Source organism: Ailuropoda melanoleuca, chromosome 3 (genome assembly GCF_002007445.2).
Source record: "Ailuropoda melanoleuca isolate Jingjing chromosome 3, ASM200744v2, whole genome shotgun sequence".
Lineage (NCBI taxonomy): Eukaryota > Metazoa > Chordata > Mammalia > Carnivora > Ursidae > Ailuropoda > Ailuropoda melanoleuca.
In genome coordinates this window covers 86,623,894-86,639,133 of record NC_048220.1, presented here as the reverse complement: position 1 = coordinate 86,639,133, position 15,240 = coordinate 86,623,894, and the positions used below count along the sequence as shown (strand labels likewise).

General features: G+C 49.7%; 1 protein-coding gene and 1 long non-coding RNA gene across 3 annotated transcripts in view; both read right to left on the bottom strand.

Annotated features, from left to right (window-relative positions):
* The window catches only part of LOC117801559, a 28,164-nt gene extending 20,057 nt beyond the window's left edge, over positions 1–8,107 (bottom strand). For both annotated transcript variants that reach the window (XR_004624210.1, XR_004624209.1), the window contains exons 1-2: positions 7,261–8,107; positions 5,944–6,037 (exon numbers count right to left, since the gene is read on the bottom strand). This is a non-coding gene — a long non-coding RNA (uncharacterized LOC117801559). The remainder of the gene's footprint in view (positions 1–5,943; positions 6,038–7,260) is intronic.
* A 2,773-nt stretch (positions 8,108–10,880) lies between these two features.
* DUSP1 (dual specificity phosphatase 1) lies at positions 10,881–13,979 on the bottom strand. Its single transcript, XM_002916919.4, has 4 exons — positions 13,345–13,979; positions 12,925–13,070; positions 12,353–12,572; positions 10,881–11,918 (listed from the first exon to the last, which is right to left on the bottom strand). Exons 1-4 carry the CDS (start codon positions 13,709–13,711, stop codon positions 11,548–11,550), a joined length of 1,104 nt encoding a protein of 367 aa, XP_002916965.1. The 5' UTR covers positions 13,712–13,979; the 3' UTR covers positions 10,881–11,547.
* Between the last annotated feature and the right edge of the window lie 1,261 nt (positions 13,980–15,240).

The following is a 15,240-nucleotide window of genomic DNA, read 5'->3' as shown; positions in this document are numbered from 1 at the left end:
TGTCCTAGCGTAGATGAATGGGTGATCAACTATGGTACGTCCAGACCAGGGAGTATATTATTCAGCACTAAAAAAGATGGGCTATTGAGCAACCAAAAAACATAGAGGAAACTGAAATGCATATTACTAAGTGAAAGAAACCAGTCTGGAAATGCTACGTACTGTGCGATCATAAATGACATTCTGGAAAAGGTGGAACTATGGAGACAGTAAAAAGATCAGTGCTTTCCAAGGATTGGGGGGAGGGAGGGGTGAATAGGTAGAGCACAGAGGACTTTTAGGGCAGTGAAACTACTCTGTATGACACTATGATGATGGATACATGTCGTCATTCATTTGTTCAAACCCATAGAACGGACCACACCAAGAGTGACCCCTAAGGAGAACCATGGATTTAGGGTGATAATGATATGCCACTGTAGGTTTATCGATTGTAGCAAATGTCCCACTTTGGTGGGGTATGTTGACAGTGGGAAAGGTTGTGCCTGAGTGGGGACAGGGGGTGTACGGGAACTCGCTGCGCTTTCCGCTCCGTTTTTCTGTGAACTTAAAACTGCTCTAAAAGCCATTTGCAATGATGTGGATGGAACTAGAGAATATTATGCTAAGCAAAATAAGTTAATCAGAGAAAGACGGTTACCATATGATCTCACTGATATGTGGAATTTAAGAACCAAGGCAGAGGATCATAGGGGAAGAGAGGAAAAGTTAAACACGACAAAACCAGAGAGAGAGAAAAACCATAAGAGACTTTTAATCTTGGGAAACAAACTGAGGGTTGCTGGACGGGAGGGGGGTGGGGGGATAGGGTAACTGGGTGATGGACATTGGGGAGGGTATGTGTTGTAATGAGCACTGGGTATTATATAAGACTGGTGAATCACAGACCTGTACCCCTGAAACAAATAATACATTATATGTTAATTAATTGAATTTAATTTTTTTTAAAAAGGAAAAAAGACTCCTCTAAAAAATAAAATCTATTTAAAGAATTTTTCTAAAACTACTGATACATGGTGGGGGTGGATGGGTGAAATAGATAAAGGGGATTAAGAGTACATTTATCAGGATAAGCACTGAGTAATGTATAGGACTTCTGAACCGTTATATTGTACACCTGAAACTAATATAGCATGGAGTATTTCTTAAAAAAAAAAGCACAACAATAAATGCGGGCATCTGTGGGTTGGGAAGAGATATGAGTATCAAGGAAAGGAAAAAAAGACTGATGTACACAACAAGATAGATGAATCTTTTAAAATTATGCTGGGGCGCCTGGGTGACTCAGTCGGTTAAGCATCTGCCTTCGGCTCAGGTCATGATCCCGGGGTCCTGGAATGGAGCCCCACATTGGACTCCCTGCTCAGCGGGGGTCTGCTTCTCCCTCTGCCTCTCCCCCAGACTTGTGCTCTCTCTCTCTCATGCTCTCTGTCTCTCTCAAATAAATAAATTTTTGAAAATCTTTTAAATTATACTAATTGAGGGGCACCTGGGTGGCTCAGTCGTTAAGGGTCTGCCTTCGGCTCAGGGCGTGATCCCGGCGTTTCGGGATCGAGTCCCACATCGGGCTCCTCCGCTGGGAGCCTGCTTCTTCCTCTCCCACTCCCCCTGCTTGTGTTCCCTCTCTCGCTGGCTGTCTCTCTCTCTCAAATAAATAAATAAAATCTTTAAAAAATAAAAATAAAAAAAATAAAAAAAATAAAAAATTATACTAATTGAAAGAAGCCGGACACAAGAGAAAGAATACTATATGATTCCATTTATGTGAAATTCGAGAAACCGCAAATTTAATCTATGGTGACAAAAAGCATATCTCCAGCTGACTGACGTGGGGAGTAGGGATTGACTGGGAAGAGGCATGAGGGAATTTTTTTGGTGGATATGTTCTATATCTTGGATGTGTTGTCGGGCATAATACATTCTACATACACTTGTCGAAATTCAAAAATACATAAAACTGTTTAAATTTGTCAAAGTCCATTAAACTTTAAACTTAAAATAAATGCATTTGTTGAGGTAACTTTTATATCAATAAAGTTAGGAAAGGGGGGGGAAGCCCACTAGAGCCAATGGTAGTGCTCTGCTCCCTGAAGTTCTTGTTAGAAACCGAAGGGTCTGAGATGTCTTTCCTACTGGCAAACTAACAAGCGAGCCTACCATTGTTTCATGGAAGCTTGTGGAAGACACAGGACTCCTGGGTCAGAGGATTTTATTACAGCACAGCAGGCAGCACGAAGTTCACATGGAGCCTACTTAATATATAAAAGCAAAATGCCCACCACAGGAGGCAAAAGGCTCTGGTCCATTTTGTATAAGAGGGGCCAAGGGCAGGGCCTCTCTTGAGGGCTCTTCGGAATTTACTTCCAGGGCAAGTAGGTCAGGCTTGGGCCAAGTCTGGGGCCTTTCTTCCTTCCGTAAAATCTACTGAATATTAAATTGGCTTCAGACCATTCTTCATCACCCTGAGGACACGTGTCCTTTCTGTGCCGTGTCCTCTGGCTTCTAGGGCTCAAGGACCACCCCCTGCAGAAAGCCTGTCCTCCTTGTTCTCCGCTTTACCTGCTCCCGCCCCCCCAGCCCCATATCTCCCTGCCCCCTGTCCTGTCCCCATGTCACCACCTCCCTGTCAGACCACTGCACTAAAATCCTGGGGCAACCCATCAATCCTTGCCACTTGCCAGGAGAGCCCAAGTTCAGGGACCATGGCTTCTCCATTCTTGGGCATCCAGTGCCTGGTACAGGGCCTGGCATGAGTTAGCTCAGCAGGGGCTAGTTTCACGACTGGACTGCGGGCTGGAACTTCTATATCAAACAGGACCACCTACCTTAGCCTCCCTAGATTCACAACAGGCACTGAAGCCCAACCCAGTTGCCACTGACAACCCCCCACTTGCCACCGCCTTCAGACTCCACCGGGCTAGAAATATCCTAGAACGAAGTCCCTCAAGACCCCCCAGATATCTCTTTATTTATACAACCATTCACTTCCCCAACTATATGCCAAGCCTCGCATTGGAAGCTGGGGGCATAGAAATGAAAAGGGCACGATCCCATCCTCAATGGTTCAGACGGATGCCTTTCCCCCTGCCTCCCTGTCTCTCTCCTCCCCCGCTCTTTGCCTCCCTTCTTCTTTTCCTTCCATATGTACTTATGGAGAACAGACATCCATCTACACAGCGTGGTGAGTGCCAGGAAGGTGCTATTGAGAGCTCTGTGGGGAGAATCCCCGGTGGTCACTAGAGACCTTGCCGAAGGACATTTCCAGGAGATTCTGTATGGATATCTAATTCTTCTATTAGATGAGAAGCTGTGAGTCATAAGCCCCAAGCAGCCCTACAGACTTCCCCATGAATCACCCACTGCCCCATTCTCCTCATTAGAGACACACGCCATGGGGAATTCTCCTTCAGACAGGAGGGAGGAAATGTGGAGGGAAGTGGTGGGAGGATGGACTTCAGAGTAGAGTCCCTGAACAGGTTTTCCCACCAGCATCCCTTCTAGAATCACACCCCTGATCCCAAGAATGGAGCCCCAGGATAGCAGGTCTTCGATAGCCAGCCCCTCATGCTGCTTCCTGCTTTCAAAGCGCTTGTATACACTTTATTTCATTTACACACCACCGTGTGTTACTGGAAAGTCTCCAAGGGAAATTGCTTCATGTGGAAGGGAAAGAAGTTGGTTGAACAGAAAAGAATCACTTCCCTCTCATGTGGGCGCAGGACCCACCCACAAAGGAGAGGAATTGTCCAGAGCCTTCAGAGGTCCTTCATGTATTCAACAAATTTATTGCGTACACACCACATGCCAGGAACTGTTCTAAGAGCAGGAGATCCCACAGTGAACAAGACAAAGTCCCTGTCCCCAAGCCTTTACATTCTAATGAGGAGCCAGACCATACCCACGTAAATAAAGATTAAAGGGTGATAAGTCTATGTAGGGAAATAAAGCACAGAAAGGGGTATGGGAGGCCAGGGCTGGGGCAGGATGGTCAGGGAATGGCCCCCTGATGAGATGACTTTTGGACAGAGAGCAAAAGGAAGAAAGGGAGCTGGCCCTGCTGAGATCTGAAGAAACGGCAGTCCAGGCGGAGGCAGCAGCAGGGGTCTCTGAAGCCAGGACGAGCTTTGTGCATGCCAGAAAGAGCAATGTGGCAGCTTGGCAGGAGGAGATGAGCGGAGGGAAGGGGGCAGAAGATGTGGTCAGAGACCTATCAGCAAGACAAGTCACGTCAGCTCTTTTAGCCTTTGTAAGGACTTGGCCTTTGAGTACAAGTGAGATGGCAGAACCACGAGAGAGCTCAGAGTAGAGGAGGAAAATGACCTGATGTGTTAGACATTTCATTCTGGGTTTTTAAAAGTCTGCCTACCTCCCTTCCAGTCATGGCCGATCACATCATCCAGAACCGCCCTACTGCTGAGGACTAGGAAAGCGGGACAGAATATTTCTAAATACTTAAGTTTGAAGATATTTAAGCACAAAAGGACAACAGGGAATTGTGGGATCAAGATCCGGAAAAGGAAAACCCAGAGGGATGAGTGCAGCATTTGGGGCCTCTTCTCCCCCAAGGTTATCTGCCAATTCTGAAATAGGAGGCTGAAAGGCTAAAAACTTGAGCAGAGCTTCTAAAACACCCATGAGTCTAATGGGACAGATAATGGAGCTCAGGGGACACCGAGGGGGACCTTCTACTGCCCCAAGCTTGTTTGTGCATTACCCAGAAAAACTAATCAAGACTGGGGGGTCAGGTAAATCCCCCAAGATTTTAGTTGAAACCCCTAAAAGGATACACCCTTGGAATAAGAATGAAGCAGTCATCACTGGGGCTAAAACCCAGCTTCGGGTCCTCTCAAACCATCTCAGTCCCTGGTTGCTTTAAGGCGATGTGGGATTCCTTGGCCCTCGCCACCCTCAACAAAGTGAACCCTTCTGGCATCTGGCTGGCTCAGTGGGTAGAGCACGTGACTCTCGATCTTGGGGTTGTAAATTGGAGCCCCATGTTGGGTGTAGAGATTACTTAAAAATAAAATCTTCAGGGGCGCCTGGGTGGCACAGCGGTTAAGCGTCTGCCTTTGGCTCAGGGCGTGATCCCGGTGTTGTGGGATCGAGCCCCACATCAGGCTCCTCCACTGGGAGCCTGCTTCTTCCTCTCCCACTCCCCCTGCTTGTGTTCCCTCTCTCGCTGGCTGTCTCTATCTCTGTCAAATAAATAAATAAAATCTTTAAAANAAATTTTTTTTAAAAAAAAAAAAGGTAAACCTTCTTGAGAAAAGGAAAACACCACCCAAGCCTCAGAAGGTCACCTAAATTTTTCATGCGCGTTGTCCGAACTTTACTCAAAAATAACGAGGCATCTGAGGGAAGTAAGACATGATGATCGTGAGAATGACCAATAAAATGGCTACCATTTACTGTTGGCTGTGTGTCAGGTTCTATCCAAAACATTTTCGGCACATTGTGTCATTTAATCTTGATAACCCACGTGCAGCAAATACTTCCAATGCTCCCTTTTAGAGAGGTCAGAACTAAGGCTTTGAGAGAAGTGACCCACCTAAGGCCACACAGATAGTTGTCTATCAGTTTTGCCCCAAGCATTATTTTTTTTTAAAGATTTTATTTATTTATTCGACAGAGATAGAGACAGCCAGCGAGAGAGGGAACACAAACGGGGAGTGGGAGAGGAAGAGTCAGGCTCATAGCAGAGGAGCCTGATGTGGGGCTCGGTCCCACAACGCGGGGATCACGCCCTGAGCCGAAGGCAGACGCCCAATGACTGAGCCACCCAGGCGCCCCTCCAAGCATTATTTTTAACACCGACTGAGCACTTTCTAGGGGATAAATAACTGTTACTCACCCTTGTATTCAGAAGACATATATAGTAACTGTGGCGCGCAAGCCCTGGGAAAAGACCCAGGAGCCCAGAGTCACATAAGGGAGGACCCTTACCTCGGGACGCTGACAGACGGCTCGCAGCTCTCACACCCACAGCCGATGGGCTGGAGCCAGGCGGCAGTTGTTTTGTTTGGTCCATACAAAGTTTCTGAAAAAAAGGAGATTTCACATAAAAATATAAATTCCTGTCTTCTTTTAAAAACAGTAAGGTCTATGGGCACCTGGGTGGTTCAGTCAGTTAAGTGTTTGCCTTCCGCTCTGGTCATGATCCCGGGGTTCTGGGATCAAGCCCCATGTTGGGCTCCTTGCTCATCCGGGAGTCTGCTTTTCCCTCTGCCCCTCCCCCCGCTTGTGCACACATTCTCTCTCTCTCCCTCTCTCAATCTCTCTTTCAAAAATAAATAAATAAGCTTTTTTAAAAAATAGTAAGGTCTAGCAACACAGGGCCTACATTTCCACCTCAACTGACAGCTTCCGTGTAGGACAGAGCTTGAACTTCCTAGGTCACCACAGTTCCCAGTAGCCCAATTCTCAATTACATGACCTGCCTGGCCCAGGGGGCAGTTGGGTGATGACGCTTAGTTACAGAAGTAGGATGAAGCTTTATGTTCCCAGGACGCTGGTGACAGATGAGGAAGTCTTAAAGGTCAAAGAAGGCTTCATGGATTTGGTGTTATTTTGAGCAAGGGGACATCATTCAAGCAAAGATGTCTTCTGGGCCATCAGAGCTTCATTTGGGGATGGCCTTTGCTTGGAGACCACCAACCGTAACCCACTGATTGTGGCAAGGGAGGCCCTTCCTGGGCCTCAGTTTCCATCTGTAAGAAGCACCTGAAGAGACTTTCATGTATTCTCCTTTCCCATCCAACTCTTAGCTCTAAGCCCCCTCCTCATCCAAGCCTGGGAGTGCTCTGGAACCACTGGGATTTATTTGGGCTGGCTCAGGGAGACACAGGGAGGAGGAAATAGACACTTTCTGGGAAGGGGCAGCAAGGGGTCCTGGACCTCTGGAAGACAGAGATGTGATGGAGATGGGACTGGTCCCTGTGGGAATGGGTCTCCATTCAGTCTCCCGCACAGTATCACCTATTCCTAGAAGGCAGTAGGATGGGGCAGGACAGCCCACTGCTCCCTGTCTCCCTTCACCAGGACACTCTGGGGAGTGGCACTACTGCTCGAGTGAGGGAATGGGGACCAGCTGAGTCACAAGAGGAGAATGAGCCTTTCTCAAGCCTCTCTGATGTGGCCAGAGGTGACCGCCTTTCATTTAATCCACCTTTCATTTAATCCTTAAAGAGCCTTCGAAGGCCAGTGGTTATTGGCCCATATTACAGATGGGGAAACTCAGGTTTAAAGAGTTTGGTAACTTACCCACAGTAAGTCACACAGCTAATAAGTGGCAGAAGCAGTACTTGAACTCAGGTCTAACTGACTCCGAGGCACTGGTTCTATCTCGTGGTCCACGAAGATCCCCCCGCAAACCTCAAGTCTTTGCAGCTTTCCTGGCAGGGAACTCTCTTCCCAGCTCACCTCTCAAATACACAAGCCCGTTGTAGTTCTCAGGTCTTCACTCCTCCCTGATCACCAAAACCTAAAGGAGGTTCCCCCTTTATCATTCCACCTTCACAGCCTTCCTCTTCATCTTATTTCTTAATTATCTTATTTATATTTTGCCCTCTTCCCCTCTCCCCCCCCTCCCCCCGTTATTAGCTACTGGAGAGTAGGAACCTTGTCTTGCACCAAAGTGTCCCTGGGTCTAGGGTGTCAGTAAAGATTTGTTGAATGAATGAATGAATGAATGAATGAGTGGACCTGTTGCTTAGCTTAAAAAGCCACAGCCAAGAAAAAGGTGCATTTAAGGTATTTTCCTTAGCAGAGCAGTTTTTCCTGCTTGGTGCTATCACCGTGTGCACCCTTTGTTTTCCAGAGAAAAAAGCTACCTCTGAGCTGATAAAAGGGGGGAGAGGCTCCTCGGGCCCCAGAGGCTGTTCTCCTAAGAGCCCCCCAAAAAGTCCCCAGAGGTGGGCAGCCCTCCCACCTGCTCCCCAGAAGGCAGCCTGCGGAGGAAAACATCCCGAGGTGACCTGGCTCCACGGGGCCGGGCTTGCGAGGTGTGGGAAACCGGAGCCCGGGCCGGCGCTGGGCGGGGCTCCCCCCGCGTGGCCTGGGCTTTGTTTGCCTCTGTGTATGGCAACCAGAAACCACCGCAGCCAGCAGTTCGCAGAGCCAGGCTCCCGCACCCCGCCCCCCCCTTTATTTTAATCTCCTAAACTGATTTGTCAGCAGCAGGAAGTGACATGACAGCTTTCCTCACAAAAGGGAAACTCCTCCGCGTTACCATGGGGATGGAGGCCACTGTATGATCACAGATTTATATAATCTTAAAGGTGTACGCACCATGATGTCATCCTGGATGGGCAGGGGAGGGAGGGAGGGAAATGGACTCCGGAGGCTGCGAGTCCGAGGCAAATTAGCTACGATTTGCAAAATTCCAAGGAAAGGAGAGGATGCGGTGGAGGCATTTGGGGTTGGCACTATCCTAATAGAAACCACAGAAAAGCATAAAGTATGCATTGATGCACCTTCTAAGGCTGGGAGGAATCTTATCCATTACATCCGGGGCAAATTGGTCATTTTAGGGGTGGGAAAACTGACACCAGAAAACTGCTATAGTTGGTAGCAATGGGGAATGGGATCTTAATGTACCTTAATGTACCTCCAGGGCCCCTACCTGCCAGACACTTGACATTCATGAGCCTATTTCTTCCTTACACGTGAAGCGGGTTATATTATCCCATTTCACAAGGAAGGCAGCTGAGGCCCAAAACGATAAATAGCTTTTCCACCCCCAAAATTATGTGGTAAAACCATGCTGATGTCTGGTTGGCTACAACATTCACCCTTTCCCCCCTCCCTCAAGCTGTCTTTTGGACCAAACTAGGACTTTGGTTCCCAGTCTTCTTTCGGACCCAGGTTCCAATCTCTGCAATGTTTACTTGCTGTATGAACTTGGACATGTCATTTCCTCTCTCTGAGCCTCAGTTTCTTCTTCTGTAAAATGGGTGCTGCTGCTAAAGGTTTAGTGTGAAGGTGCATAAAGCAGTTAGCACAGCGGCTGGCCCACGGCGCTAGATCTAAAAGTATTAAATGATGGACTTGTCTCTATTTCAATCTCCCCTTGAGAAGCAAACATTTTAATAGTTTGAACATTTTTCTCCTCATTATGAGGTGCTTTTTCCCCCCCCCTAAGAAAAGCAGTATCAGGCCCAAAGTGACATGCTCCAGAGGGCCCAAAGACCAGGAATCAGGGTTATCAGCCCTGCTCTCCTGAGCTTGCACTGGGAGAAGTGAGTGAATTGTTTTCACTGGCGGCTCCCTTAGGCAGCCGCTGTATTTTTCCACTGCATGGATCACACTGGAGATTAATTTTGGTTCAGCCAGTGCCTGCCAAGCAGAAAGCGATGGCCTGAGCCCACGGGGAAGTCAGCCATGGCATCTGCCACGGACTTGAAGTTGCTGGTATGTTTCCACGAAAGGAGATATTCGCCATAGTAAATTTCTAGGGTTTGATAAAAACACTGGGTACGGTTTGTTTTGAAAGGCGTGAACACACTTGCAATTGAAAGCCCAGCCAAGGAAATGAGCTTGCCAGCTCAGGGTAAGTTCTTAGAACTTAGAACACAGGGATCTTTCAGCCCTTGAGAATCAAGTGGCAGATGGTGAACCAGTGGGGAAAGGTCAAGGACAGTGATTGTGTGTCAAGGCCTTAAATGACCTGGTGGGACCAGGACCACTGTTTAGGGTACTTTTGGAGAAGTAAGAGACTTCCTTTTCTGCTTCCTTCATCATTTTGTCCAGAAGTAAGTTGAGGGGGAGGAACCAGAGCTAAGGGGCCAGTAACCCAAGAGCTTCACTGTTATTTAATTCAACATTATAGACTGGATTATGGGTTGGTAGTCAATTACACCTTCTCTTGTTTTGGCCTGCTCGGCAGGAGTAAAAGTCCAGAATCTTGCCCTAAAGCAAATCAGGTTTGATTGCCTATCTTTAACAAAATTATGAAATCAGACCAGCAAGTGACCTGGAGGAAGCCACCAAAAATTCTGTATATTATAAAATATATACATATATATATAAAATTCTCTATCTATATACATCCATATCTATCTATATATATATAAAATTCTCTATCTATATACATCCATATCTATCTATCATCTATCTATCTATATCATCAATCATCTATCTATCTATCATCTATCATCTATCTATGCTAGCCTGGATGTATTCCAAAGCTTTTATGGTCAGGTTGGGGATGGGAATTTCAGGTGATTTGTCTGTGTTGTATTTGCTCATAGCACTTCGTATTCTTTTCATAAAAATAAAGGTCTTTTCAAAGGTACAAAAAAAAAAAAAAAGCACATGAGAGGAGAAAGAGATAAAGTGCAAGCCACACAGAATTAGGGAACAAAACAGATGTAAGGCCCAATTCCCCCCACTGCCACTTAGCTACACTGGGTCTCAGCATCTTTGTCCTGCTGCATTGTTTGAGGAGCCGGGTAGCACACACTACCTTACACATAGCAGGAACACGTTTACATCAGGTCTTTTGGAAAGCCATCATCCTCATAATTCCAGCACAGTTCAGAAAAAATGTGGCTTTTTACATTGTCCTGGGGAAAGTATTAAATAAAAAAGGCAACCCAAGCATAATGCTCGTTCCTTTTTGGCTCTGGGCACACTTGGGCTCCCTGTGTAACATGGTAGGAATACGTGGGTGGACACCTGGATCTGATGAGGGGCAGTACCTGGTTTTCCATGATAGATCACACTTTTCTACCTCCCTTGTAACCCAGCCATCTTGGATTAGAAGGGCCACCAGGTAGTGGAAGACCAGATTCCAAGACACATCTGCGAGGCCCTTGTCCAGATTCTGGTTCACTCATGGGAGAGGGATTAGTTGGGGCTGCCCAAGAAACAAAGCATTGAGATTTCAATAGAAATGCCATAATTTATTCTGTTGTATAAAAAAAGTCATCCTTATGTAACAAAATGTCTTCTTAAAAGAAGAAATATATTATTTCAGTTCATAAATAATCAAACATACAACTGCTGGCAACTAAAAAAAAAAACCCAACACTGGTGCTTTCCATCAGTGCTGAACACAAACCTGCTTAGGATATATTTACAGGATATTACAGTACTCAAAACACAAAAATTGAGGTATTTGGTTCTTCTAGGAGTAGACACTGACATTTGTGAAGGCAGACCACCTCCACAAAAATAAATAAGGTATATTCTCATAGGTTAAGTGTCATCAGGAATGATAATACTGGTAGGTATGTCAAGCATGAAGAGTTCCTACAAAAAACAGGAGCAAGCAAAAAGAAACCGGCTCATACACAGAGTCCCTTCTCTTCTGCCCCTTTTTGTCAGAGGGACTTGATGTACCCACTATATGTATTGGTCCCGAATGTGCTGAGTTCAGCAAACATCTTGATGCTACGTCATCACGACTGCTTAGGAACCCAGTGGAACTCGGGGTGAAATTAAATAAATAAGGACCAGCCCTCACAAGCACCCTCCCCAGAGTTATTGCATTTCTCCTCAAGGAGCCTAGAGTCCCAGTGGGTCGCAGAGATCACCTCCCGTGGCCTTTCAGCAGCTGGGAGAGGTCGTGATGGGGCTCTGAAGGTAGCTCAATGCACTGTTCGTGGAGTGGACGGGGATGGAGACAGGGAAGTTGAAGACGGTGGTGGTGGAGGTGCCACGGTCCAGCACAGCCATGGCTGGGCTCCCGGCCTCCGCTGAGCAGTGTGGGGCCAGGACCTGGGACTCAAACTGCAGCAGCTGGCCCATGAAGCTGAAGTTGGGGGAAATGATGCTTCTTCTCTGCTTCACAAACTCAAAGGCCTCGTCCAGCTTGACTCGGTTAGTCCTCATGAGGTAAGCGAGGCAGATGGTTGCTGACCGGGAAATGCCTGCCTGGCAGTGGACAAACACCCTTCCTCCAGCATTCTTGATGGAGTCTGGAAAACAAAGGGTGGCTGTTACTTGAGAGCTCGGGGGAACAACCCCAACCCCAGGCAGAGGGTGCCTAAGAAACCTGTGTGTCCTATCCAGGGAATGGCAGCATCACCTATGCCATCACACAGTGCTCTGTGGAGGCGACGTGGGCATTGTGCAAAGAACAGCAAGGGATTTAAACCAAGACCAGGTATCTCCACAAAGCAGACTGATCCTGGATGGGTTAAGTCAATTCAACTTTCTGAGCCTCCCTTTGCTAATCTGTTGAATGGGACATCAAATCCCTAATTTTGCTGCGATGTTGCCCACACCAGACTGCTATTTAATGTATGGAGAAAGGCTGAGACGAATGTCATTCAAGTCCTTGCCATAGAGTTGGGCTCGGTGACTAAAAGGGGGGGAGCAAGGCCGAAGTCCCAGGCATCTGTCCATTTACCTATGAAGTCAATAGCCTCGTTGAACCAGGAGCTGATGTCCGCCTTGTGGTTGTCCTCCACTGGGATGCTTTTGTACTGGTAGTGACCCTCAAAATGGTTGGGACAATTGGCTGAGACGTTGATCAAGGCAGTGATGCCCAAGGCGTCCAGCATGTCTTTGCGGGAAGCATGATAGGCACTGCCCAGGTACAGAAAGGGCAGGATCTCCACTGGGCCACCCTGAAATCCAGAAATATCCAACACTTGTCAAGCTTTGCTCAAAGTCAATGCCGATGCCCACACCCACAAAAACTCCCTGCTGGAAAAGTCAGTTGCAGATACCGGTGCATTTAGCACTGTTGTCAGAGTTCAAATAAATAGGGAACTAAACCCATTTGCCTCAAATTCATTTCTGTAGTGCCAGCAATTAGACTCCATTCCATCAGACCACTTAACGGTGCGATAAATACCTATCCGTGTCCCCTCCCTTATAAACTCGCAGGTTACTGTGGATATTCTCACTAGTACTACTCTCCCAGGCCTTTGCCAGCCGTTCCTCCCCTCACCTCCTCTATCACAGGCGCCTACTAACCTGATCATAGAGTGGGGTGCTGCAAGAACTGCATCCTGATTCAGCGCTGTCAGGGACGCTAGTACTCAGGGGAAGGCTGAGCCCCATGGGGGTCGACTGTTTGCTGCACAGCTCCGGGCAGGAAGCTGAAAAAGCTTCATATCCTCCTGGGAAGACAAAGAGACATATTTGTTTCCATTAGTATCGTCGGGGACAAGGACACCTTCATCCAACCCCCGCACCCCCCAGGGCTGAAGTTTACCCCGGAGAGGCCCGGCAAGTCTTTGTTCTTAAAGCCAAACAAAGCCAACGACAAGTCCCCAGAATAGGGCTCGGGCGCCCACGCGCTCCAGGTCGGGCAGCCCGAAGCGGCGGAGGGCCAGGGGTCCCGCGGCCAGGCGGCGGGGGGCGCGCGGCGCCAGAGCTTCCCCGCGGGCGTACCTTTGAGGAAGAAGACTTGCGCGGCCCGCGCCTCGCGGCAGAGCGCGCCGGCGGCCAGGGCCAGGGTGCTGTCGCGCTTGGCGCCGTCCAGGGCGGCGCTGCGCTCGTCCAGCAGCACCACGGCGTGGTAGGCGCCGGCCAGCAGGCGGCCGCGCAGCTCGGCGTTGGGCACGATGTGCTCCAGGCCCATGGCGCCCTTGGCCCGGCGCCGCACGATGGTGCTGAAGCGCACGTTGACCGAGCCGGCGATGTGGCCGGCGTTGAAAGCGAAGAAGGAGCGGCAGTCCAGCAGCAGGCACTGCGCCGCGCGCTCCCGAAGCAGCGTCCGCAGGCCTCCGGCGTCCAGGGAGCCCACTTCCATGACCATGGCCGGCCCTAGCGCCCCCAGCGTGCCTGTTTCTCGGTGCTCTTTGTCCTCGGAAGCCAAGGGCAGGGCAAAGGCTTTCGAAGAAAAGCCCGACCCTAGTTCTCTCTGCGCCGAACCCCAAACTGCCCTTCGACTGAGTGAGGGGGCGTCGTGCGGGGCTCTCAGCCGCCTAGGCTTCTTTGCTGCTCCCCCGACTGCCCCTCCGGCCCCAGTCAACACCTATTACAGCCCAGCGTCCTTCGCAGCGAGCCCGACCCGGGGGAATGCGTTTATATGTGGCCTCTCTGGGGGCGGGGCGGGGCGGGCAGAAGCGGGCGCGCAGGGGGAGGGGAGTTGTTTGTTTGAATGGCAGTCACGTGATCGTGTGGTGACGTCACCCGCCCTGCCCGGCTTGGCGCCGGCGGAGCCAAAGGCGAAGACGTCATCGACCTCGGAGCGGGATCGGCTGGCTGCTTGCTGGCTCCGGCCCCAGGCCGGCCGTCCGGCCTGCGCCTGGCTCGTCCCGGGGGATCCGGCCTGAGCCGCTCTCCGGGCCCAGCGGGGAGGAGAGGTGGCAGGCGCGCTGCCAGCCAAGGGCTGACCTCCGGGATCCGAGCGGCTGGGAGAGCGGGCGGTGGGCCAGCGGCCTCTCCACCCCTCTCCCTCCCCGAGCCCCCTCCGCCGCCTCCCCGAACGGAAAGGGGCTTCCTGTGCCTTTGCATACACGTGTGCCCCTTTCGCTCATTTCCTCGTCACCAGTAGGCGCGGAAAACTTAGGTTCCCCAGGAGAAGCGATTAACTTGCCCGGTATCACAACGCTGGGGGTTGGGGGACAGAGAGGAACCTGAAATAAGGGTTGGAGAAAATGTACTGTTTGTCCATGGATATGTTCCTACTAGCGACAACCGGGGTGAGTCGGAGTGAAGTTCAGGGGAATGTTATCCCGTTTCCCAGACTTGTCCTGTTACTTAAGAAAAACATACGTTTAAACTAGTAAAATGCCTTCCAATCGAAGCCCCGCTATGGCAAGTTATCCCTAATCAGGTCGTTCCTAGAGGACTTTGAGCCGAGAAAGGCGGGTAAGGGGGCTGAAATCGCAAGTGTGGGGCCGTAAGATGCCGTGCTGGATTGCGGGGTTCGGCGTTTGGGGAGGCGACCCCCCCCCAGCGTGGCTCGACAGCGCCCCCCAGGGGTCACCGGACACGTTTCTGGACACGTTCGCTTTCAGACAGCTCTCTGTATGTACTCTTTCAGCGCCTACTATGCCCTAAACTCAGGGGCTTCAATCCCCACGCCCTGACTCTCGCCATCTATACGCGCTGAATTCGAAATCCAGTACTACGGCGCTTTGGGAGTCCAGGACGAACGTTTGGGAAGACCCCATGCGGCCACCCGCTTGGAGTCCTAGTGACGGCCCCCTGCGCAGGGGAGGGCGGCACCGATGTGCTAGGTACACAAACATAAATATTGCGCCACCAGGCCAGGGTGCAGAGTCAGGAACATTCTGCGGTTTCTTCCCTCTCCTGCGGAGAGGGGGGATGGGATGGGGA

What these genes read in the sequence shown, in the direction of transcription:
- DUSP1 (XM_002916919.4), bottom strand. Translation starts at nt 13,711, where the DNA reads ATGGTCATGGAAGTGGGCTCCCTGGACGCCGGAGGCCTGCGGACGCTG. An exon ending in GCAAGTCTTCTTCCTCAAAG is followed by an intron (nt 13,071 to 13,344) that starts GTACGCCCGCGG and finishes TTGTCTTCCCAG; the next exon opens with GAGGATATGAAGCTTTTTCA. An exon ending in CGAGGCTATTGACTTCATAG is followed by an intron (nt 11,919 to 12,352) that starts GTAAATGGACAG and finishes TTTGTTTTCCAG; the next exon opens with ACTCCATCAAGAATGCTGGA.